General features: G+C 35.2%; 1 protein-coding gene across 1 annotated transcript in view; it reads right to left on the bottom strand.

The window, feature by feature from the left end:
• The window catches only part of LOC125677586 (E3 ubiquitin-protein ligase rnf213-alpha-like), a 148,342-nt gene that overhangs the window by 47,195 nt on the left and 76,700 nt on the right, over positions 1-24,447 (bottom strand). Inside the window, exons 36-53 of the mRNA XM_056158152.1 lie at positions 20,702-20,899; positions 20,384-20,506; positions 20,081-20,201; positions 19,006-19,250; positions 18,782-18,864; positions 18,560-18,693; positions 12,210-12,302; positions 9,526-9,708; positions 5,160-5,320; positions 4,844-5,066; positions 4,478-4,648; positions 3,645-3,707; positions 3,404-3,513; positions 3,146-3,274; positions 2,556-2,721; positions 877-938; positions 528-657; positions 329-436 (exon numbers count right to left, since the gene is read on the bottom strand). Coding sequence (XP_056014127.1) covers positions 329-436; positions 528-657; positions 877-938; positions 2,556-2,721; positions 3,146-3,274; positions 3,404-3,513; positions 3,645-3,707; positions 4,478-4,648; positions 4,844-5,066; positions 5,160-5,320; positions 9,526-9,708; positions 12,210-12,302; positions 18,560-18,693; positions 18,782-18,864; positions 19,006-19,250; positions 20,081-20,201; positions 20,384-20,506; positions 20,702-20,899 — 2,503 coding nt within the window. The remainder of the gene's footprint in view (positions 1-328; positions 437-527; positions 658-876; positions 939-2,555; positions 2,722-3,145; positions 3,275-3,403; positions 3,514-3,644; positions 3,708-4,477; positions 4,649-4,843; positions 5,067-5,159; positions 5,321-9,525; positions 9,709-12,209; positions 12,303-18,559; positions 18,694-18,781; positions 18,865-19,005; positions 19,251-20,080; positions 20,202-20,383; positions 20,507-20,701; positions 20,900-24,447) is intronic.

Genomic DNA, 24,447 nt, shown 5'->3' with positions numbered 1-24,447 from the left:
CCTTATGTTGTACCAGTGTACCATGTTTGGTGTCAATCAAGCAAATGATTCGTAAAATATAGGATACAATATATTACTATGTCCAATTTAACCCTTGACCTTTGCTTCAAAATCAATAGGAGTCATTTACTATTTAAGATGTACCAATGTACCAAGTCTGATGTCTGTCAAGCAAAGGGTTCTCAAGATATTGAGAGGACAACATCTGGTCTACCGACCGACCAATTGACATACCGACCGACAGGTGCAAAGCAATATGCCCCTATTCTTTGAAGGGGTCATAAAAAGAAAAGGACATTTTAAAGACTTTTCTTTGACGTTAACCCACCTGATTTAAAGCATCATACAGACTTTCATAGAGGTTTTCCAGGTTCAGTAGAATGACAGTGGCCCCGGTCTCCATGCAAACTTTGATTCTGTTGATATTTCGACAGACCTGTTAAAATAGTGTGCATGTAGTTCTAACTATATCAGATATATTGAAATCTCAAAATTCCAAAGCAAGTTTGTTTTGGTAAGGTAGATACCTGTGTATATTGCTGATCACTTTGAAAACTACTCCCAAAAATTGTGATGGCGTTCATTTTCAATACTTTTTGTTGTAACACTGAGAGAGCACCGTAGTTCTCCGTGAGCAACAGGAGATACCTTGACTGTCTATAAACATAAAAGCTTATTCATAGCACAAATAAAGATTTTTATTACTAAATGTGTTATAGCATGTGTATTGCATTAATTGTGAGAACAGGGGTAACAGGGATAACAGACTATCTATAACACTTTTCACTAGCAGGAGTTCATGAATTTCAAGAGTCATAGAAGTCTGACATGATATACAGAGATGTAATATGTAAAATATGATACTGCAAAACTTACTTTTCTCGAAGACAAGCTTTGATTAGTCCAGTTGGGCTACAGTCTGGGTCGCCTATGCTTGGCTAAAAGAATAGGAAAATAAACAATACTACTAACTACACTTACAAGGTGTAGTTATCCAAGTCATTCGCATGCATAAATAAAGTACAAAGAATGGATGTAATTTGAATCCTAACAAGAGATGTTTGTAAAACACACATGCCCCCCCCCCCCCCATGGTGCAAAATTGAAAAGGGTTATACACACATAATTTAATTGAGAGTAGTATCATCAATTCAAAATATTGAGCAGACAATATCTTCCTATGTCAAGAGTGGATTGACCATGTGACCTAAAAATGAATAGGGGTAATCAACTCCTGAACATGTACCAGTGTACCAAGTTTGATGTCTGTCAAGCAAAGGATTCTCAAGATATTGAACGGACAGTATATTCCTATGTCCAGTTTGACCCTTGACCTTTGACAATGTGACCTCAAAATCAATAGGTGTCATCTTCTCCTGATGATGTACCAGTGTACCAAGTTTAATGTCTGTCAAGCAAAGGGTTCTCAAGATATTGAGCGGACAGTATATTCCTATGTCCAGTTTGACCCTTGACCTTTGACCATGTGATCTCAAAATCAATAGGGGTCATCTTATTCTAAAGATACACCAGTGTACCAAGTTTGATGTCTGTCAAGCAAAGGATTCTTGAGACATTGAGTGGTCAATATATTCCTATGTCCAGTTTGACCCTTGACCTTTGACCAGGTGACCTCAAAATCAATAGGGGTCATCTACTCCTTAAGATGTACCAGTGTACAAAGTTTGATGTCTGTCAAGCAAAGGGTTCTCAAGATGTTGAACAGACAGTATATTCCTATGTCCAGTTTGACCCTTGACCTTTGACCACGTGACCTCAAATTCAATAGGGGTCATCTTCTCTTGAAGATGTACCAGTGTACTACGTTTGATGTCTTTCAAGCAAAGGGTTCTCAAGATAATGAGCGGACAGTATATTCCAATGTCCAGTTTGACCCTTGACCTTTGACCATGTGATCTCAAAATCAATAGGGGTCATTTTCTTCTAAAGATATACCAGTGTACTAAGTTTGATGTCTGTCAACCAAAGGAAACATTGAGTGGTCAATATATTCCTATAGTCAGTTTTACCCTTGACCTTTGACCAGGTGAGCTCAAGATCAATAGGGGTCATCTCTCCTTAAGATGTACTAGTGTACCAAGTTTGGTGTCTCTCAAGGAAAGGGTTCTCAAGATATTGAGCAAACAGTATATTCCTATATCCAGAGTAGGTTGACCCTTGACCTTTAACCTTTTGACCTGAAAAACAATAGGGGTCCTCTTCTTTTCATAACCAACCCACATATGAAATATCATTACGGTCAAGTGAATGGTTCTCAAGATATTGAGCGGACAACATGTGATCTACCGACTGACCGACCAACAGACTGACCGACCGACCGACAGACAGGTGCAAACCAATATGCCCCTCTTCTTTGAAGGAGGGCATAAAATATTATATCATTACTATTTCAATTAATAAATAATACATGCACTTATGTAAACATTCTTTGATATGTAATTTTAGCATTTCATGTTAAAAATGCGACATTATTGTCTCAATCAACACTCAATGCAACAAAGCTTTAAAAGAAAAAAAGTTTTAAAATCAAACACCTGTTCTATTTTTGTTACAGAATTCAATCGCCTCTCAAAAATGTTCAGGGGATCTATATCTTCCTTTTCCATTCCTCCGAAGTTCCTTCTTATTGAATGTTTCAACATCAGCCAAGTTGGGCGTTTTTGGTTTGTGACGGTAAATGCGTAAATCATTTTGATAAGACTAAAACAGAGAAAATGATATGAATCAAATTAAACTTGTATTTGCTTTATAAAAGTATGAATAAACTAGATAGCTTGATTATATAACAGTTAAAAATGTATTCTTTCTCTTATGAACTTATGAACTCTTATAAGGAATACAAAAGTAAGAGTTGGGCGAACACGTGCTGCTGGATATACCAGAAGTGGGATCAGGTGCCTAGGAGGAGTTAACATCCCCTGTCGACCAGTCACACCCGCCGTGGGCCTTATATCTTGATCAGGTAAACGGTGTAATCCGTAATCAAAATCAGTGTGTAAAGAACGGTCTAACATTGGTATGAAACACGTCAAACGGCATTTAACTCAATGACGGGTTTATTGGCAAACTACATCGTTATAATCATTGATAAAAAGAACAAAACGGTTAAATATCCCATGGAAACCTGTAGAAGTCTCTCAATCCAAAAAATTCCCTTTTCTTGAGCACTGCTTTAAAGACATCCCGGTATGCTTCCGCTAGAGGCTTAATCAGTGGACGAATCCAATGTTGATTTTCTTCACTACATATCCCTCTGAGGAAAAATGAAATATAAAGTTCTTTTTTCGATAGTTTTCACTTGATATTGCCAAAGCATGCGCGCTTAATTGAAAACAATGTTTTAAAACTGATTTAATGTCCAGATATGAAAAATAATGTTTACGTCGCCGTTTCCGTTAATTCGTCAAGATCAGGCGTTTCCCGTTGAACAAGAATCCCTCGGTTCATTTTTGCTGGATCCAAGGCCCAGTTTGATATCCCAATAAAAGCCACCTAATAATGTTAGAAATTCAGAAGAACAAAATGAGAACTTTTTATACACCCTGTCAGTATTGTATCAGACGGGGATCTGAACAATATTTAATTGTCTTCAATTTCCATTGTTCTTAGACCTCCATTATTACCTTTCTGTAGGGCTCTGGTTCTTGACTGTCTAGGCAACCGTTTTCCAGCAGTGGATGTAATGTCTGATAAAAGGATTAAGAAGTGTAAAAGAACAAAACAATTAAATATTAAGGCCAGACCAAGGTAATATCGTCAGATAGACTAATGACACGTAAGGCGCGTACACAAAAAAGGTGATGAAAAGGTGAAGATCAGGAACAGTGATCAATCTCATAATTCCTACACAGAATGCAAAATTAGGAGTAGGACAAACACGGAACCCTCAACAAGATCTTACACAAGATGTAAGTATATGTAAACTGAAAACTCAATAATAAATATACATCCCTGATTTTATTCAAAAGTTATATACAATTTCAATTCTTCATGCGTAGAAGGACTTTTCTCTTAATTTTTTTATGGTTATACAAAACGTTATGACCATTAGCAGAGGAAAGTTTTAGAATCGTCACATTCGTGTTGCCTTATCAAAATGACTCTAAAAACTAAATACACATGTACGTGGAAATACATCTCTTTCTACAATAACGTTTGAAGTGAATCCAAACAAAGAAAACATGTGTAGTCTAAATATTATTACATTATCTCTTCCTCCTCAAACATTCCCCGAAGTGGTATATTATCCATCTGTTGTTCATAACAATTTTTTTTAATTCTCAGAGTTTATCTACATTGATTATACATATACATGTAAGTGTTAGACAGAAAAGAATAACATAAAGTCCAGATATACTATTATAAAATTATTGTGCAAAGACTGATAAAGATGTTAATAAATAGATGAACATGAATTCCTTGTAGAGTCTTCAGAAGCATGCTTATCATTACAAACCTTTAGTGGCATTTTTGGAGAATCTTCTGCAAGTCCTACTTCATCCAGAACAACTACAGAGACAAATTTCTGCAGGTCGCCATCTTTTTGATATTTTGCACACTGGCGAAATGTTGCAATTATGCCTTCTGCTATTGATAATGGACTGCATTGAAATGATACCATTTTTACCTGAAACAATGTCAGGGTATATATCAACTTATGCTTCATACTTTTAAATCGTACATATCAATTAATGGATTAGACTGGCATCAGAATTTTAGTTGATATGATTGAGTTAAAATTGTACTAAAGCGACCATAAATAAGTTAAGCATAGACAAGAGAAAAAGTCGAGCCAAATATTTGAGAAAAAATTCAAACATACTTGTTTGAACTTCCGGAAAAGCTTGGAGTAAGAAGAATTTCCTTGCATGACATCTGCAACTATTGTCTTCGCCAAAGATTTTGAGCTTCCGGGTTTTCCCACAAGAAATAATGGAATTCGTAATTCTATACAAATTAGCATCATAAAAACATTTTCTTTTAAGGCTTTGTTCTTTGCAATGTTCTCTTCCAACTTAACTTCTTCCAAACAGATACTCTGACATCTATAAACATAAATAAGATGGTTACAGCGAACTTCCATATCTAAGTGCATAAAAGCAAGATTTATCAAATATCAAATATGCATTGTGGATTACCTTTCTATCAGATCCAACATTTGTCCAGCACCACGTGGTAAGTAAAATGGATCCATAAAAGTTTCTGTGATTGTAAACCGAAATTCATCTCTGTTTTTCAAACACGCATGGTAGCATACACCAAGCGCCAATACTAATGCTTGTGTAAGATTTGAAACAACCTACAAAACATATAACACAATTTCATCAGAATGATACTGGTTTTATATGATGTTGCTAGACGTTATAAATGAAAATAGTATTGAAGATTTTTTTTAACATGCCCTTAGAAATATTATTCAATAATTACACAACAACTGATTCTGCAGACGAATCCGATCAGCATTCGTCCACGCAAATACAACCAAGTTAATCTTATTAGAAATATTTCCAAAATCATTTACTCCAATCAGGTTAAAGAGTGTTAGATTCATTTAAACTTATTCAAAATAAATAACATATTGAAATTACTTTATTATTACAAATATATTACTCCATTAATTATTCTATATTCTGAAAGGCAACATCTCAGTTTCCGGCTAGCTAGAAGTTTAAGTCAGGTGGCTATCATGATATATTTTTGGACGCCTTGAAATTTTGAATATAAAGAATACATCTTAGAATTGTAATTTAGTCTCTAAGGATATCTTCTATGTTTCCTATTTTTAGGTCACTTGAGTAAACTCAGGTGACCTATTGCAATTGGTTGTCATCCGTCGTCGTGCGTTGTCCGTCTTCCGTCTTGCGTTAACAATTGAACATTTTTAACTTCTTGATAAGTACCTGTCCAATTCTTTTCAAATTTGGTATGAAGCATCTTTGGGACAAGGGGGACATAAATTGTAAATTTCAGGACTTCAGCTCTCCTGGGGTCTTAGGGGCGGGGCAAAAACTGCCCAAAATTGACCAATTTTCAAAAATCTTTTACTCAAGAACCGCACACGTGTAAGAAAAATTAATGCATGATGATGTAGAGCAGGAAGTCTTCTACCAAAATTGTAAATTTCATGATCCCCAGGGTAGGGTTTCTGAACCCAAGGTGGGGCCAAACTTACTATATAGAGTTTATGTGTAAAACGCTTAAATACCATCTTCTTTAGTACTATTGATACTTAATTGAAACTAAATGGATATCTAGAAAGAGCAGGTAGTCCTTTACCAAAATGGTAAATGTGATGATCCCAGGGGTTTTGATATCAGGATGGGGCCAAAATTTTAAGTTATTATATCTGTGTACAATTGTCATTTTTAACTTCTTGATAACTACTATACCAATTCTTTTCAAATTTGGTATGAAGCATCTTTGGGACATAAATTCATAAATTGTAAATTTCAGGATTCCTGCACCCCTGGGACCTTAGAGGCGAGCCAAAAACTGCCCAAAATTGACCAATTTCAAAAATCTTCTCTAGAACCGCACATGTTTAAGAAAAACTAAATACCTAAATGCATTAAGATGTAAAGCAGGAAGGCTTCTACCAAAATTGTAAATTTCATGATCCCCGGGGTAGGGGTTTTGACCCCAGGGTGGGTCCAAACTTAGTATATAGTGTTTATGTGTAAGTTTGCTGATACTGTATAAAATCTAAATGCATACTAAGTAATAACAGAAAAAGATGTACAAAAATGGTGAATTTCACAACCCAGGGTTTTAACACTACGATGGGTCCAAATTAGTCATATCTTTTAATGTTTTAATGTTAATACACCTATCATATTATGTGAAACCTTTCATCAGTGTATGTACTTATGATGACATTGAAGTTGTAAGAACACATCTTGTTTTATACTTTTCCTGAATGTTAAAATTTAGATATTCAGAACAGGAATTTTTTTCTAGATCTCGTAACCCTTGTGAGTAGTCATATTTTTTCACTAGTACCCAGGTGACCGATAAGGCCTGTGGGCCTCTTGTTCATAATCAGTACGTTTATTTTAAAATGTCTTATACTATTTGGTAAATGAGAAAAGTAAATGTGCTTTATGAATGGAATATTTACGCTTTGTTTGATTTTTTACGTCCTGGGATATTTAACACATTGAGACATCACCAACTGAAGGTGAAGTGCAACAATCTTAGACTTATGCATGGCACCCAGGGCTGTAGCAGTAAGGGTTCATTAACAAACGCTCTAATCACCAATCCATCGCTAGTGGTAAAATATTTATGAAATGTATGTTTATTTTACATTAAAAATAATGAAAACATCATTCACACTAAGTAGAGGTGTGCGATGTGTTGAATCCCGACTGATATTTCATAATTCGAAAGATTTTTGTTAGAACATGTGTATTAATTAGTGATTGTCTCTGCCTGATATGTGTGCCTATACGACATGTTAAGCATTTCTATTGAATAAATACTAATCATTTATAATTATTTTATAACATACTTTCATCTTTACTATGTTTATATATTAAATGGTGGTATAGTGTGAAATTAAATACAAAATTATTATTCAGTTATTACAAACTGGAACCCGGATAACATATATACATATATGTTGGCTTCACTAGGGAAGTTAGGTCCTTAGCTTTTGAGCACAACAGTGCACGATCCTATAACTTTATATCTTCTGGTTCAATACTGGTCCAATCATATTATATATGTATTACTTAACCCCATTAAGTTGAAACTTTGTGTCAATTCACATTTTGAAAGGGTTTGGCAAGGACTACATTTTGTGATGGAAGGATTTTTTAATAAAAAAGTTCTAAATATGCATGCTTTAACAGTTTCTTTTTTATCCAATGAAAGGTGAAGATAGAGAATAGTAACCAATCTCATAACTCCTATAAGGAATATAAAATAAATAATTGGGCAAAAACAGACCTCTGGATATACCAGAGGTGGGGTCAGGTGCCCAGGAAGAATAGGCAATACAGTCGGCCAGTGACACCCGCCGTAAGCCCTATGGCTTGATCAAGTAAACGGAGTAATCAGTAGTTAAAATCAGTGTGCCAAGAACGGGCTAACGATCGGTATGAAACATGTCAGACAGCAATGCTAGGTTACATTTGCAAACTAGATCATTATAACGACCATAGAATTTGTGAAATGCTAATTTTGAATGAGACTGTTGAAACCCCTGTAACATCAGCTTGTTTGTCAATAGCCTGCTTCGACTTAAAAACTGATCATACACAAAACAAGCTCTTGCGTATCGAATCAGTTGAGTCCTCCTTATCTGCTTCATACTTAGACATTTGATTAAAAATGGATATCAATGGCAAACTAACAACTCAAGTTTGTGACAGCGGAATGATTACAGCTTCCTATATTTATGTAGCAATATTCCATTATCACCTGTATATGGTGTTTATATCTATCAACTGATTCGATATGCAAGGGCTTGTATCATCTTATTCTAAACGTGTTGCGGATGACATGTATATCATAATATTTTTCTAACACGTTCGTGTCGTTATGTTGCGGCTTTCATCACATAAATCAAGAGGTTGTTGAAGTGCATGTAATACGGGGGTTAAGTGAAAGTCGTCTGTTAAGGATATAATTTTACTCTGATCTCATTGCATATTATATCATACCAAGAACACGATACCACACCATCCATGTCATGCATAATTGTTCAATTAATTTCACACCACGTAGCACATCATAGCATATAAAAATAACATACGATATGACAAAAATGTACACTACATTATTCTGAAATGGAATAAAATAAATTTACAAATTCTCCAAAGGCAATTTTGTATAAGTACATTTTCTTATATTGGTATATGAAACCTCGTTTGGGAATGATGGTCTGATGATTTCGGTGTTTTGAGCAACAAATACTGGAAATGAAGGTGTTGCTGAATTCCGTTTGCTAGAAATTAATGAATTGATTCCGAGTTCCAATTGTAATCCTAAGAAGCCTCTATTGAAAATTCAAATCCAATATATATATATATATATATATATATATATATATATATATAGTTAAACTCCGATATCTCGAACTTGTTAGGACCAAAGAAAAACTTCGAGATATCCGAGGGTTCGAGATATCGAAGTTAAAGAATTTGACACCAATACTATGTAATGATTTATGATGCCTGTTTTATTTGACAGGTAAATTAACACACCTTTATAAAGCGGTAAAAGTTGTAGTTTGAGATATTTTAATACGAAAAGCGAAACCTGTTTATATAATTTCGTCTTGATCCAAATGCATTTATATAGATGAAAAGGATATATAATGGGGAAAATAATGTGCTTCAGATTTGGTACACAGCATGAAAAGGAACGGAATGGAGTACAGGTACCATATCAATGTCAGTATCAGTAAATATAAAGAATATTTTCTGTGGGTATAGGGAGCGAGTTCCGAGTACAATATCAAATATATTGCTGTATATCTCTGTCATTAATAGCATGTACCTCGGTGTTTTCAGTTTCGCTGTTGTCATCCTCTTCATCGTCCTCGTTCGACGAGTCGTCGGTCTCAGTTGAACAGTCCAACCTATCTAACAGCAATGAGCCATTTTCAGATTGGGTGTAGAACCAACTGAATACATCGAGAACTCTTTCGACGTCACGTAAACTCACAAAACTACACTCATCCTAAAAATATATGATCAATTCAACTGAATGACTATAGATAGTTATTGACGATTAATATTTCGGAGTGAGAATTAAAACTTTAAAATCTTCGGTGCCTTCATCGTGGTTTTGATTCTATGTTGGCTCCAACAAGGTAACTTGTTTTTTAACAAAACACACAAACACTGTGTGTGTGTGTGTGTGTGTGTGTGTGTGTGTGTGACTGCACTCAATGGGAATTGAGATCATTTAAGGGTGATTGATAGTGATTCACCCAATATAGATTACAACGTCAGAGTATTCAGTTGGAAAAATAGTAAAATGATACCTTATCAATAAATATAGCTATTTGAAAAGTAACAAACAAATTATTTCGATATATTGAAATTAAAAATTGTAGAGCCAATTCCCTGTCCAACTACTTAGCAACGTGATTTAAAGCTGACATGAATTAATATAGTATAATTCTATATGTCCACCATATTTCTTTGCTAATCCGCCATATTAGTTGGATATTATATTGTTATATGTATCAGGGTTCGCATGGTATATAAGGGGATGAGTTTTGCTACGCTTCACTTCTCATCAGTGTCTTCGCTTTACCTGTGCGGGTAGCTTCGACAGGTAACACGTACATCTCCGATACTTATTTATAGGACACCAAGAAGAAATGAAATCACATTTTGAAACACCATGCAGTGCTCAAAATTACAATAAACATATCGTACAGTAGTAAATCATTCTAAAAGCTTTGGATAAATAAATATAGAATGCCTTTTCTTTACGTGAATGTGCGTACATTTGCAATAAATATGTCAAAACTATACAAAAACGCGGGAGAAATATATCATCTATTATCTAGATCTATTGATGAAATGGAATAAGTAAAGGGTATAAAATCTATACCATTCACACTTACTTCAAGCAAAATGCAAATACATAAATGCTACTGTACGTATAAAGAAGACATGGTCATGTATGCTCGCCAAGCATCGAATGCGGATGACTATTTGCCTGGGTCTACTCGTAATATCTGTAAAGGACCGAAGATGTTCGTGTACACTTGTCGAAAATACTCAAAGTAGTAGTAAAACTCTCTTTATTAGCATAATCCATAAAACAAAACGATACACTCCATTTGTATTCCAACAGCAAACAACATTGTCCATTGTACAGACTGCGACACACTTAGCCCGTGCCGATCAGCTATCAAATAAATCTGCATTATCAATTAATGAAAGCAATATTGAGTTACTGTTCTTTTATATTGAAATAACGATATCATTTGTCTTAATAAGAGCGCGATTATTACAAGATCATCGTTTGAACCTCTCTCTCTCTCTCTCTCTCTCTCTCTCTCTCTCTCTCTCGTTCAATCAATGAATATGGACATACATAAACCGTAAATAATTATGTGGTTCCCAAAGAAACAATAAAACTATAGTTTCATTTATACATTTCCTTTTATATGTGTCTTTGTGTAATCAACTGTTTATTATGTATTGCAAATGTAATACCCGCATTTTTAAACAGATGCATATATTCGATCATTATTCCCTTATTTGTATATCCAAATTTGTATATGATCATCAATAAATTTGAATTGAGCACGCAATATATCCAACCAGATGCTCAGTGTATATGATTAGATTCCCGATTTCTATAAACTGCAAAACCTCGACCAGACAAGCATTCAATACAGGAATTTTTTTTTACTCTGACATCTCCCCTGATTGGCACGGGTGAAGTGTGTCGCAGTCTGTATAATGGAATGACAAGGTGTTTTAAAGTTCTAACGAGATACAAATGGAGTTTATCATTTTGTTTCGTGGATTTATCAGAATAAAGAGAATCTAATATTTTTGGTAAGTGCACATCTCCGATACCTGTTAAATAGACGTCCGTGTTTGATATGGGTTTTTTGGGGGGCGAATATGCCATGTGCATTACATATTATGCATATGGCACGGACCTGTATTTTGCAAGAATTGATATAAATAATATATTTTATGCTCTTTGCTTATTCCATTCTATCAGTATGTAATTGGCAAATGATTTCTGCGCATTTATTTCATAAGAAACTGCAAATACTTGCATGCACTTGATGTATGCAAGAAAAGCTTCTGTTTTTGCATTTTTTTCTAAATTATCTAAACTTTCGGAATGTTGCATTGGTATACAATAAATATTTTGTAATTCTGAGCAAAGCATAATGTTTTATAATGTGATTTTATTTGTTTCGCATTCCCTATATATTGCTATCGGAGATGTGCAATGGTCGAGTCCACCTAGAAAAATCACTCAGGTGTGACAATCACATTTGGGGTATATACGGGTAGAGTAAATTAGGCTACCTGAGAGAAATATGGCGGATAAGATGAGAAATGTGTACGTATTTATTAATTCATGTCAGCTTTAAATACAGTATTCAAGTACGGTATTCCTTTTATTAAAACAACGTTTAATATTTCTGTATCTTTTCATAACTTAGCTTTTATTGCTTGCAATTTCGGACAACTGACCTTTTGATTCCTCATGAATTTCTGTGCTGCTGTTAGAATATGGGCCAGACTCTCGTCAAGATCATCAACATCTGGAACTTTGCCATTGTTAATCTGGAAATTTTGAAGAGCGATGCTAGTTAAATGTGCTTTGGACCCTGACAATTTTTATCAACTCAGGGTATGTTTTAAGGTAGCTCCATCCTCATGTGACTTATCAATATTAATGGTTAAATGTGGAAAAACTTTATTAATTTCCACTCAATATAGTTTAATTCAATTAATAATTAAAGAAAATGTATATGTTACCACCTTTTTAAAGATGTCAGACATACAAAAACAAAAGTATACAGCAACATCAGAAAATCACACATTTTCGTTAAACAGAATAATAAAAATAGATAAAAACTTGTTAAAATGACAAAATTTAGATACCAACAGTTTTAAAACTGCTAACTCATAAATATGTATAGATTAATTGTGGATGTTAGGGAAACCAATGTATAATAGACATCCAGTAGAGGAAATTTCAACATAGGAGTTATTGCCCTTGACAACATTTTTTAATCATAAATAATTGATTATTTGTGGAAAATGTAAACTTTTTCAGTGTTAATAGTTTACCAGATTTTTTATTATATCCATTGAATAACATTCCTCAGAAAGATATATTTCTATCATGTGCAAAGTTTAGTTTATGAAGATTTTTGCAATAACCTATGACGTCACATGAGGATCGATCAACCTTAAATTCGTAAATTAATTGCCTACCCTACTGTCAAATTACAAATTATGACAATACATTCATTTGATAGATCAGACTCTCACATGCATGCACTGTATATATATTTATCGGTAGTTATTTCTGAATCCAAATGTTTTGCACAAATCAGTGTCACTAAGTTTTGCATTATTCGTCTCAGTTATTTTTAACCCAGTTCTGTTACAATCTTTGTAAACCCGTCATGTTTCATCCACATATGGTAGTTAACCGGGGTTCGCTGTGTATGTCAAGTGCTGGACTCCGTGTTGTGGGGATGGGTGTCATGCTCAATCAATTTGGACATTGCATTTTAAGCCTTTCTTACAGTGTGGTCTAGAAGTGAAACATATAGTTATTTAACGTAGGTCGCGGGTTTGCTTACATCATCGTTTTCGGGTACGCAAATCCTACGACTCAACATCTTTTTACGTGCACATTCAATTGTGACGTAACAGTTGTCTGAATAAATTGACTGAATATAAAGAACATAATACTTTACCGATATCACATAAATATTACCAACAGTTATTATCGAAGTAGAACATGCTTCGTTTGATTTTGTTGCCTTCCTTTCGTTTGGCTAGTAATATGTTTTATCCTGTTACTGTATAAAGTTTAGCAGCGGACAACTTGGGGAGGTGAGATAGCTGGCAATGTTGGGAATGCGTCTTTAGAACTCGAGAAAATTCGGACGAGAGCTTCCCAGTTCATGAAAGTTTTATTCAGAGATTTGACGCGTTTATGGCGGACATTTGAAAATGGCGAGTTCATAATATTATTCCTACCCCATCATACGTGAAGATCGGACAACAATGAATAATTAAAAGCGTTGGGCAGGGATATCCTATAAAGAACTGTTTCAATGTGTCCTGCTGCAAATGTATCTGAAAACATTTCCAGAACCCCTGGAAAATTGAGCAGGAGTTGTCTATACTTGAGAGAGAGAGAGAGAGAGAGAGAGAGAGAGAGATCTGATCATATTTACAGATGAATGCCGGTATTGGCGAACAGCAAACTAACAATACATGTATTCTAGCAAAGTTGAACCTATTACAACTGCCCACGTCAAGGAGTGTTTGAAACTCGCTGTAAAATTAGCTAGACATGCAGGGCTGACTACTTGTAAAAATTGTTAGCCCTGCCAAAGACCTACTTGCCCTGCATATTTTAAAATTACTTTTACATGTGTCACTACATGTATCTATCTTCTAATGAAGTACGATGGACCTAATTCGTTTCTAGTACCTCATATTGTATTAAAATTTTATATACGGTAGAATATGCAATAAAATGTACTAAATTGACGAGGTGTGTCCATTTAGTTACAGGTACAATAATGAAGTTGATTCATTTAAATTTTATTTAGCGAAAATTTTATCACGTCCGATCGGGCGACTATACCAAGAAATGTATTCGCCCGTGGTAAAATGCATGCGTCTCGGGCGATGGGGCGCACGGTTATTTCAAACACTGCAACGGGCTCAAGACTCTAAATGAATGTGAAGTTGGTAGAAAATTAGAAATAGTATCTGACGTTTCAAGTGCATCTGCAATACAAGTTAAAAATAACTATAGTTTTAATCCACGTTCATGTTTTCGAGGGTTTATTTGGCTTGGGAAAGTGAGCATTTCTATGTGTTTCTGAGGTTTTTTTTTAGATAAATATATTGTAAAATAGAAACAACTTTAGTTGTATTTCTGGTTAGAATATTAAGACATGATCAAACTACATGTATATGAAATTAAAAATTTAACCTTAATGAGATTTAAAAATAAAATTATACTATTACATGTAGGCTATTATATTAGTTTATTCATTGTTACTGCGATCATGCGATCGCAAAAGAAGAAAAGAATTTCAATTATTAGCCGTGCAACACAATTTAGATATATAGCGCAATATATGTACACATTTATATATATATTAAGAAATTTTGCGATATACATTTTATAAATAATTGATTATTTTGTCCATACATATTTGATTTCCCCTTCAAAGCCAGGAGTCAATAACGTTGTTTTGAGTTCTTTTTGAAGTGATGCATGAAATGTAAATGAATAACGTTGTTGAATGACGTCGCGAATATTTGTAACGTTATTTGTTAAAAACTGTTGATTTGATGGTTTTTATCTAACTTTGACATCTTTTTCTTTAAAAAACGAACACAAATACCCCATAATTTTTTTTTCATAAATATTTTTCAAATTATTTTTGTGTCGCTTTAATATCAATAATATCAAGATGAACAGCACCAAATTCTGTCTATTTTAAGTTGAATTATGCAATGAATAAAGGCAATCACTATTACTTTCTATATAATTCACTGGAAAACAGTGTCGCTACCGTTAAAACAATGGTATGTTGAGGACGTAATTACTAAAAAAAAACTGTGCTGTTGGATGAAAAACAATTTTCACAGAGTAGTATACTGTATATACATTGTCAAGATACATCGGTCAAATTTTCAGATGGGGTTTTCGAGTAGATTCCCGAGTTCAGTGTGATTGATTGATTGAATATTGTTTAACGTCCCTCTCGAGAATATTTCACTCATATGGAGACGTCACCACTGCCGGTGAAGGGCTGCAAAATCTCGGCCTATGCTCGGCGCTTACGGCCTTTGAGCAGGTAGGGATCTTTATCGTGCCACACCTGCTGTGACATGGGACCTCAGTTTTTGCGGTCTCATCCGAAGGATCGCCCCATTTAGTCGCATTCTACGACAAGCAAGGGGTACTGAGGACCTACAATGTATTCTAACCCGGATCCCCACGGGTTGAGTTCAGTGTGGTTTCCTTACATTCGTTTCCTGTGTGTTTTCCTCGTACCAATGCCTGTTTTAATCATAGATTATGGGACTTTGATGCATCCCACATCTTTTTCTTTTTCTTCAGGTTCACACAACATTTATTCACGTATAGTGACAGTCAGGGTTTTAACATCATGCCCTTACAAACCCACCTGACTAGGGGGTACAGGTATTTTATCTACCATTTACTCACATACCCACTCTAATAGGCATGCATTCAAAGATAGAAGAAAAGGAAGAGGATTAGAAAGGAATGAAATTACTCTGGCTTATCATACATGTATGTACACTATACAAAATAATATTAATCTAATAGGTTGTCACAAACTAAATGTTTTAAATGTATAACAAATGTACTGTTATGACATTGATAATAACTTCCGATGATATACATAGGCTAATTAATGTATACAGTTACATATTATATATTCTGGATGATCAAAAATCTATAAATCTTTTAATTTATGAAATGTATTCCATTTTTTTCTCAAAAACATCTACATAATCATTTTTGCATGCTAACTGCCTTTCTACTTTATACACATTTGTCCAAGTGGTAACAAAGTTATTTAACAAAGGCGGATTGCCTCTACATTTGCAACAATACATAAAGTACTTTAAATAATAATTAATCAAATTGATCATTTCATTTTCTGAGCTACCCAGCAAAAAGGTTTTTTTTATCAACAACAATATTTACTGAAAAAAAATCCCTAAACCATGACTGCACATTCTTGAAAAATAAAACATTTTCACAGTCATATAAAACATGCTCTATTGATTCCTTTTCCTTTGCACAAAACGAACATAAATCATTGTCTATTTTCTTTATTTTTAACAACTTTGTATTAAGGTTCCTCTCGAGAATCTTTCACTCTTATGGAGACGTGTTGAATGAAGTCACCAAGTCATAGAAATATGTCATTTGGTATATAACCCTAAACAGCTCTGGGTGTACATGTGACACTACCATGATTTACTTTTTAATCCATGATGCAGAAAGGATGAGAAACAGTAAAATTTGAGAAATCTATTGACAAACTGCAACATTTGGTGGCGAGTGTTTGGCACAATCTATTTAAAATTAAAATCTACCCCTGCGGCCAACCCGGGGAATCACTAAGCACCCAGGGATTACTTCCCTTTGACACTGGCGCAAAGCGCCCCCACAGGTAACTGTGATGGGAACAGACCTCTTGGTACCCCCTTTCAAGAGTGAACGCCACATACAATGAGGAATTTCAGTTTCTGACCCGAGCCCTAACTCTATCCTGTCTCCCCTGGTGAACACCTTGGTTAAGACCCCCAGGGGTAAACCCAAAAACTTGTCCTTGATACAAGGATTAAGCCGGTCCCTCAGTTACCACTGAGGTGGCCCCAAATCCTCCCCAGTGCTGAGGATAGATTATCCAGAGTTTTGAGCCAGACATAAGAGAACTCCTCATTTATGGTAATCCCCGAATTCCGAGTTTCAATATTTATCAATTATATACGAGGGCTGTTCGATATGTAATGTGTAATGTACCACAGCGCCATAACGCTTTGCACTATTTCGTGGATGATGATACTTTTCAATAGCTCTATTCAATACCTTTTCAACGGTATAAACACGAGCCTTCACTCCACATAGTTTCAAAATTATAGTCATTTCAATAGAGTCAGTCGTTGACCACTGTTGTAAAAATGGTTGGGAAACGGGTTGAGAATATTGAAGAAATTAGAGCTTATATAAAGGTTCGCATAAATCTCGGTCATTCGGTAATGCAGATTTTTACTGAAGTGGGGGAAGTTTAGGGTCTGATAAGGTATCTTATGAGACAGTTCGTAGGTGGAGAAAGAAAGTTCTGAGTGGCACAGAGTCCGTCAAAGATGCAGCAAAATCTGGCCGACCTGTGAATGTAGCAGGCAAGGCAAATGTCTCAAAGGTCAGGGACATAATTGAAAGTGATGGCAGATACACGGTTCATTTTGAAGCGTATTTTTAAAGTAGGAAAGATTCTGCCAGATGGATACCGCATATATTGACTGATGACCAAAAGCGGAAACGAGTACAAACCGTTAAGCAATTGCTCATTTTGTTTCCCAAATTCAATCAAAGACAATTTGCAAACATTGCTACTGGTGACGAAACATGGGTTCGCTATTTCGAACCAGTAAGAAAAATTGGAAACAAAATATGGCTAACTAAACATGGTAGAAGACCCGTAGTTGCCAAAAGAACCATTAGCACAAAGAAGGTTCTTTATTGCATATTTTTCTCATGTGATGGTATAAGCCGTACAAATTCCGATAACGAAGGGCAAAAGAGTTACAGGTCGGTATTACCGAGACGGTATGCTAAAAAGCTCAAGAAATATTATCATAAACGATGCCCTGTGTCAGGATTTAGGCATGTTTGTCTTCTTCATGATAAGGCTCCATCACATACATCTGAGCTTGTGAAACAATTTTATTCGGAGAAGGTTACCGTCTTGCCACACCCACAATACTCTTCAGATCTAGCCCTATACGACTCTTTCCTTTTTCCAAAACTTTAAAAGTTCTTATTCCGTCGTCGTTACAAGTCCCGACAAGCCCTTGGCTCAGCCATCAGTCAATGCCTCAGAGGTCTATCTAAATCAGCGCACCGTGACGCATTTCAGAAATGGATTCAGAGATTGAAATTACGTATTTCAAACCGTAGAGAATACTTTGAAGGGATGTAATGTTCATTTCACTATTTGAGTCGATTGCTTTTGACATATCGTACAATACATATAGAACACCCCTCGTATATATTTCTTTTTGTAAGAACTCACATATCTCAGGACCATTTGTCTTATGTATGTTTCTTCTACACTTGTGTCAAGTTGCCCAAAATCCCAAACCAAAGGCAGCAAACTTTGTGGTAAAGGCTGAACTCGATACACCAATCTTCGCATCGGTATTCTCCCTTTAATTCCAATTACATCATATTACTATTAGTCTCGAAATATGAATATATAGTAAATACATTATACAAATATACAGTAAATATTTACCCATTCTATCTGTCGTGCCATCAGCGTCCACGTGATAACCAAGTCCAGCTTGTTCAAGTCTCTCTATCATCTTTTTGGAATGCCTGGGAGAAAAACGGAAGAGTACGATTGGAATTCAATTATTTCGATTTTTCAAATTCTTACTACATATTTGTAGCTTCAACTGACTACCATCAGTTCAATTTTGCAATAATTTTAAATCATTTGATTCTGTTACAACATACTTTCTGTACGGATTGCAAGCGGCAACAATTTTCAAAGACTGACAAAGGTCAAGAGGCTCTCCACAGATAGTTTTGTCACACATAATCTCTTTGATCACGCCGATTGCTTCAGTTGTGTTTGCCTCATCAAAGAATAACACAGTATACATGTTTTTAGCATCCTCTATTTGCGAATTTCTTTTGGCTTCTCTTTCAGCTTCTCTAACTTTGTTGATGATGTCTGCCCTCTTTGTACCACCATGCACCTGTATGGACACATTTCATGTCATTTAAGTATTAAATGTCGATTTTGTTTAACTATCAAGGCCATGGTGATGATGGTTATTTAACGTGCCTACACCATAAGCGCCTGGGTCAAAGATTATATTGCACTGTAACCTACATGTAAACAATGAAGGAAATTCGAACCACGATTAGATATTTCTCTTCAATCTATGGTGTCTCTTTCAACATTTTTTTTATGTTTCAGGAAGCTTTACTTCATGAGAGGCGAAGATAACGAACAGTGATCAATCTCATAACATATTTAAGGTTAAATATTATGCATCAGTGGGATAAGACAATTTTTAAAACGTGGATAAATTATTGTTCTGTGGTAATGATAAATGTAGTTATGCTTCCTGAAACAAAATTTTTTAAAGAGGCACCATAGATTGAATTGAAATATTTATTCATGGTTCGAATTTCCTCCATTGTTTACATATATGTTACAGTGCAATATCCTTGACCCAGGCGCCTATGGCATACACTTGCCGCGACACGGAACCATAGTTATCAGGGTCATGTTTAAATACCTAGAGTTTCGCTATACCTATTATGACGTCTTAGGTTTGACAAATGACACAAGAAGGACTTGAACTCACGACCTACCAGTCACTAAGCTAACACTAAAACCAATAAGTTACCGCTATATGTATGTATATATGTAATGTAGTCATGCCTGAAATATGCATACATGTACCTGTGATCAATATTCATGCATAATGCATAAAAAAAGTTTGGTTTAGTAGGAAGTGGAGTGTATTTGAAATACTATTTCTTGAAATACGCGAAATAATGAAATTACTATGTATACCTTCATCACAAGCATGTTCTTTATGTTTGTGACGTCGGGACACTGAAGTTGGCACATGAACTGAATCAGTCTCGTTTTTCCACAACCTGTCTCCCCCATGATAATCACAGGTATGTCACACCTACAAGTCATTGTATATAAGGAAAAGAACAAAACATAAATATGAGTTTAATAACCGTGTAATATCACATGATGTAGAATTAGAATATATCATTATGAAAGGAATACTACCAAACTATCATGATATTTGAAAATTTGGAAATTGAGAAACGAATATGAAAATCAACGATTGTAGCCGCCTACCTAAATCTCATGTAAATGGCTAATATCTTCTTCACATTGTCCATGGTCAGTTCGTAAGTACTGTCGGGGTCATGCACTTTCTTCAAACCCATCACGGAACACAGCTTATGTAGTTTGTCTCGTCTAACAAAAATCAATTAAGTTTTTTTTTTATCTAATACCAAATTTTGCGTATTTCTTTAATAAAACAACAATAAAACTACTTTGACTTCAAAGAAGAAGGCACTCTGTGGATTGAAGTAGAAGTTGCCAATTTCATGTAGCATTATCATACAGTTAGGTAAAATGTATTCTATGATAAATGCCAAGCAAAACAACCTTTCCAATCTGTCAAAATCTTCATTCATGTTCACATTGTTTTGATACAGAGCTGTTCCCAAATCCTTTGGCAGAATTGCTTTCTCTATAACTTTTTTGGTTTTGTAATCCATCAAATTACCGGTCCATCGGTCAATTGTAAACCCCACAAAGGTCATGGTGTTGTGATCGGGGTTGAAAAACAAATACGGGTGTGGACTGAAAAAAATCCTCAAAACATTTAGAAAGAAAATAGATTTATTTTTCATCGAGAAAAAGGAGTTCTATCTATGTATCATTTATCTATCTATCCATCTATATATTTGTCTATCTGCTTGTCTGTCTGTCTGTCTGTATGTTTATTTGTCTGTCTATCTGTATCGCAAATACAAATACATTTTAAAACACATTGATAACGAATAAATAACACACATGCAATGTGATACGTCATATAATGCGATTCGATATATCCCAGTGAACTCGAAATGAAAGACATCACAGAGTCGTCCACATCTGCTTCATACTTAGATATTTTATTGAAAGTAGATATTAACGGCAAACTAACAACTCAACTTTATGACAAACGGAATCATTTCAGTTTCTCCATCGTCAACTTCCCATATTTATGTAGCAATATTCCATTATCACCGGTATATGGTGTTTATATCTCTCAACTTATGCGATACGCAAGAGCTTGTTCTGCTCATGATCAGGTTCTAAATCGAAGCAGGCTACTGACAAACAAGTTGATGGTGCAGGGGTTTTAACAGTCTCGATGAAAGTCAGCATTTCGCAAATTCTATGGTCGTTATAAAGATCTAGTTTGCCAATACAGCCTATCATTGGTTCAAATGCTGTCTGACGTGCATGTTTCATACCTATTGTTAGGCCGTTCTTGGCACACTGACTTTGACTACGGATAACCCCGTTTGTTTGTTTTTTGTGGGTTTTTTCAATTGTTTTCATCATGTTCAACAAATACATATACATCTTTTACTCACACTCTCATACAGATTAAAGAAAGCGATACAGACAATTACATGTACATTCTTGTACTTATTGTTAAAAAAAGAAAAGAAATGTTCTCATTAATTGAAAAGACATTTCCATTTAGACCATTTCTTTTTGTAAAATATTTGATCTGTAAATTTTTCCTCCAAAATGTAGTAATTATATAAACATTTCAAAACATCATCAAAAACAATATTGACATTCTTTGTTGAATATTGGAATATGTATCTCTTTTCTAAGAGGATTATAAAGTTTAAAATCATGTGTTCTTTTTCTGGAAAACCAAAAATAACAGTTTGTACATTAAATCCCATTCCTTTACCAGATTTTTGAAAAATCCAATCCGATAATATTGTCCATAGTGTAGAGAGAGAAGGACAATGAAAAAGATATGCTAAATTGTTTCTGGTTCTGGTGCACATATTGAACAAAGTGGATAGTTTTTAATTTTTGACATATGTAGGAGTTTGTTAGTACCCAATATTCTATGAATGATTCTATAGTTGAACCATATCAGTGGTTAACCCCGTTTACCTAATCAGGATATAGGGCTCACGGCGGGTGTGACCGGTCGACAGGGGATGATTATTCCTCCTAGGCACTTGATCCCGTCTCTGGTGTGCCCGGGGGTCCGTATTTACCCACCTCTCTATTTTATATTGCTTATTGGAGTTATGAGATTGATCACTGTTTGTTATCTTCACCTTTCATACATCAATAGCCAATACGAATAAATCCTAAGGATAGAATTGTTCACTCATATTGAAAATTCCCAGAGACTCGTTAACGATCTTGCAAGAACGACCTTTGATATTAACTTTATCCTTCAGAAATGCTAAATCTGGTGTATTGCTTTAATTAAGGCTGATTTCCCTATCTAAAAGTGTTAGCATACTATTAGCAGTTATTCAACCCGCTGTTTATGGGCTTTATGAACCTGGTATTTTTCTGTAGACGGTCAGTAACAAACCTAATACTTGTCAAGGACCTTATCACAATGAGGCGATCCGGAGAACGATATTCCGATCGTGTAGGATTTGATTTTAGAGTGTGACAGAAAGGTGGCGTTAGTCTTGCTAAAGGCTATATAAAGAAGCGAAGCGGTTGTTTCAGAATCATGTTTGCACTTGAATTCAGAGAGATTAGATCGGCAGTAGACAAAAGGTCATAATTATTCATATTGTTTATTTCTTTTGATCAAAATCAGACGTGACTTAACAAGTCTTTTCTGTTTTCATTAATTGTAATAACCAAAATTCGAGCTGTAAGAACTGGGACTCAAGAGAGCCAATTTAGCCGCAAAAACCGGGAACCAAACAGAGCCACGTCTGTCAAGTCAAAAGCCGATATTTGTACATAAATGATTGATAAAATTGTAAATATGTTACTCCAATCATTTATATGTATATATTGATTGATTGATTGTCTATTGTTTAACGTCCCTCTAAAGAATATTTCACTCATATGGAGACGTCATCAATGCTGGTGAAGGGTTGCAAAATTTAGGCCTATGATCGGCGCGTATGGCCATTAAGCAGGGAGGGGTCTTTATCGTGTCACACTTGCTGTGACACGGGGCCTCGCTTTTGGCGGTCTCATCCGAAGGACCATCCCATTTAGCCGCTTCTTACGACAAGCAAGGGGTACTGAGGACCTATTCTAACTAAAATTTGAAAAGAATTGGAATGGTTGATATCAAGAAGCTTCTATTGTTCATACATTTCGTCAATGACCATTTTGACCCCACCTTGATACCAAAACCCCTACCCATGGGATCGTTAAATTTTCAATTTTGGTAAAGGACTATTAGCTCTTTTGAAATATCTATTTAGTTTTGATTTAGTATCAATAGCACTGAATATGTTATTTAAATGCTTTACATAAAAATACTATGTACCAAGTTTGACCCCGCCCCAAGGTCACAACCCGGGGATCATGAAATTGACAATTTTGGTACAGGGCATCCTGCTCTACATCACTATGCATTAATTTTTCTTACGGTTTCTTACGGTTTTCTTGCGGTTGAAGAGAAGAAGATTTTAAAAGATTGGTCAATTTTTAGCAGTTTTTACCCACCCCTCAGGCCCCAGTGGTGCTGAAGTCCTGAAATATACAATTCATGTCCCCCTTGTCCCAGAGATGCTTCGTACCAAATTTGAAAAGAATGTAATGGTGGTTATGAAGAAGTTAAAAATTATCAATTGTTAACGCACACCGCACGACGGCTAATTGCAATAGGTCACCTGAATTTACTTAGTTGACTTAAAACATACTATGCTCTTTTAAGACCCACATATAAAACCATATGAGTCGTCATTTTAAAAAGGAAGATGGTTAACAAACTCCTTTCTTTACATAATGATATACTTTTCTTCTTTTAAAATGAACATCTCTTTACTGTTTATCTTGACTGTTATAAGATAATGATACAATTCAAAACAAAAACTATCCAGATCAAAATACTTCATTTGACAACAAGGAAGAAGACATGATGGTCAGACTGAATATAATCAATAAAAAGTTAATTTGAGATACAATGCGAGTACTTGTTACTGCGTTTTGTGCATACGCATATAACCCCTCTCCTCGAGTTGTCAAGAGTATGATTAACAAGAGTTGACCGCTGCGGGGGCCTAGAGGTTAGAGCGTTCGCCCCGCATGCGGAAGGTCGGGGTTCAAATCCCGGCCGCTACAGACCTAAGTCGTTAAAACAAGTAGTGACAGTTCCATCGCAAAATGCTCGGCATCAGGTGTGA

This window comes from Ostrea edulis, chromosome 3, assembly GCF_947568905.1.
Source record: "Ostrea edulis chromosome 3, xbOstEdul1.1, whole genome shotgun sequence".
Lineage (NCBI taxonomy): Eukaryota > Metazoa > Mollusca > Bivalvia > Ostreida > Ostreidae > Ostrea > Ostrea edulis.
This window is presented reverse-complemented; position numbering and strand designations above follow the sequence as displayed.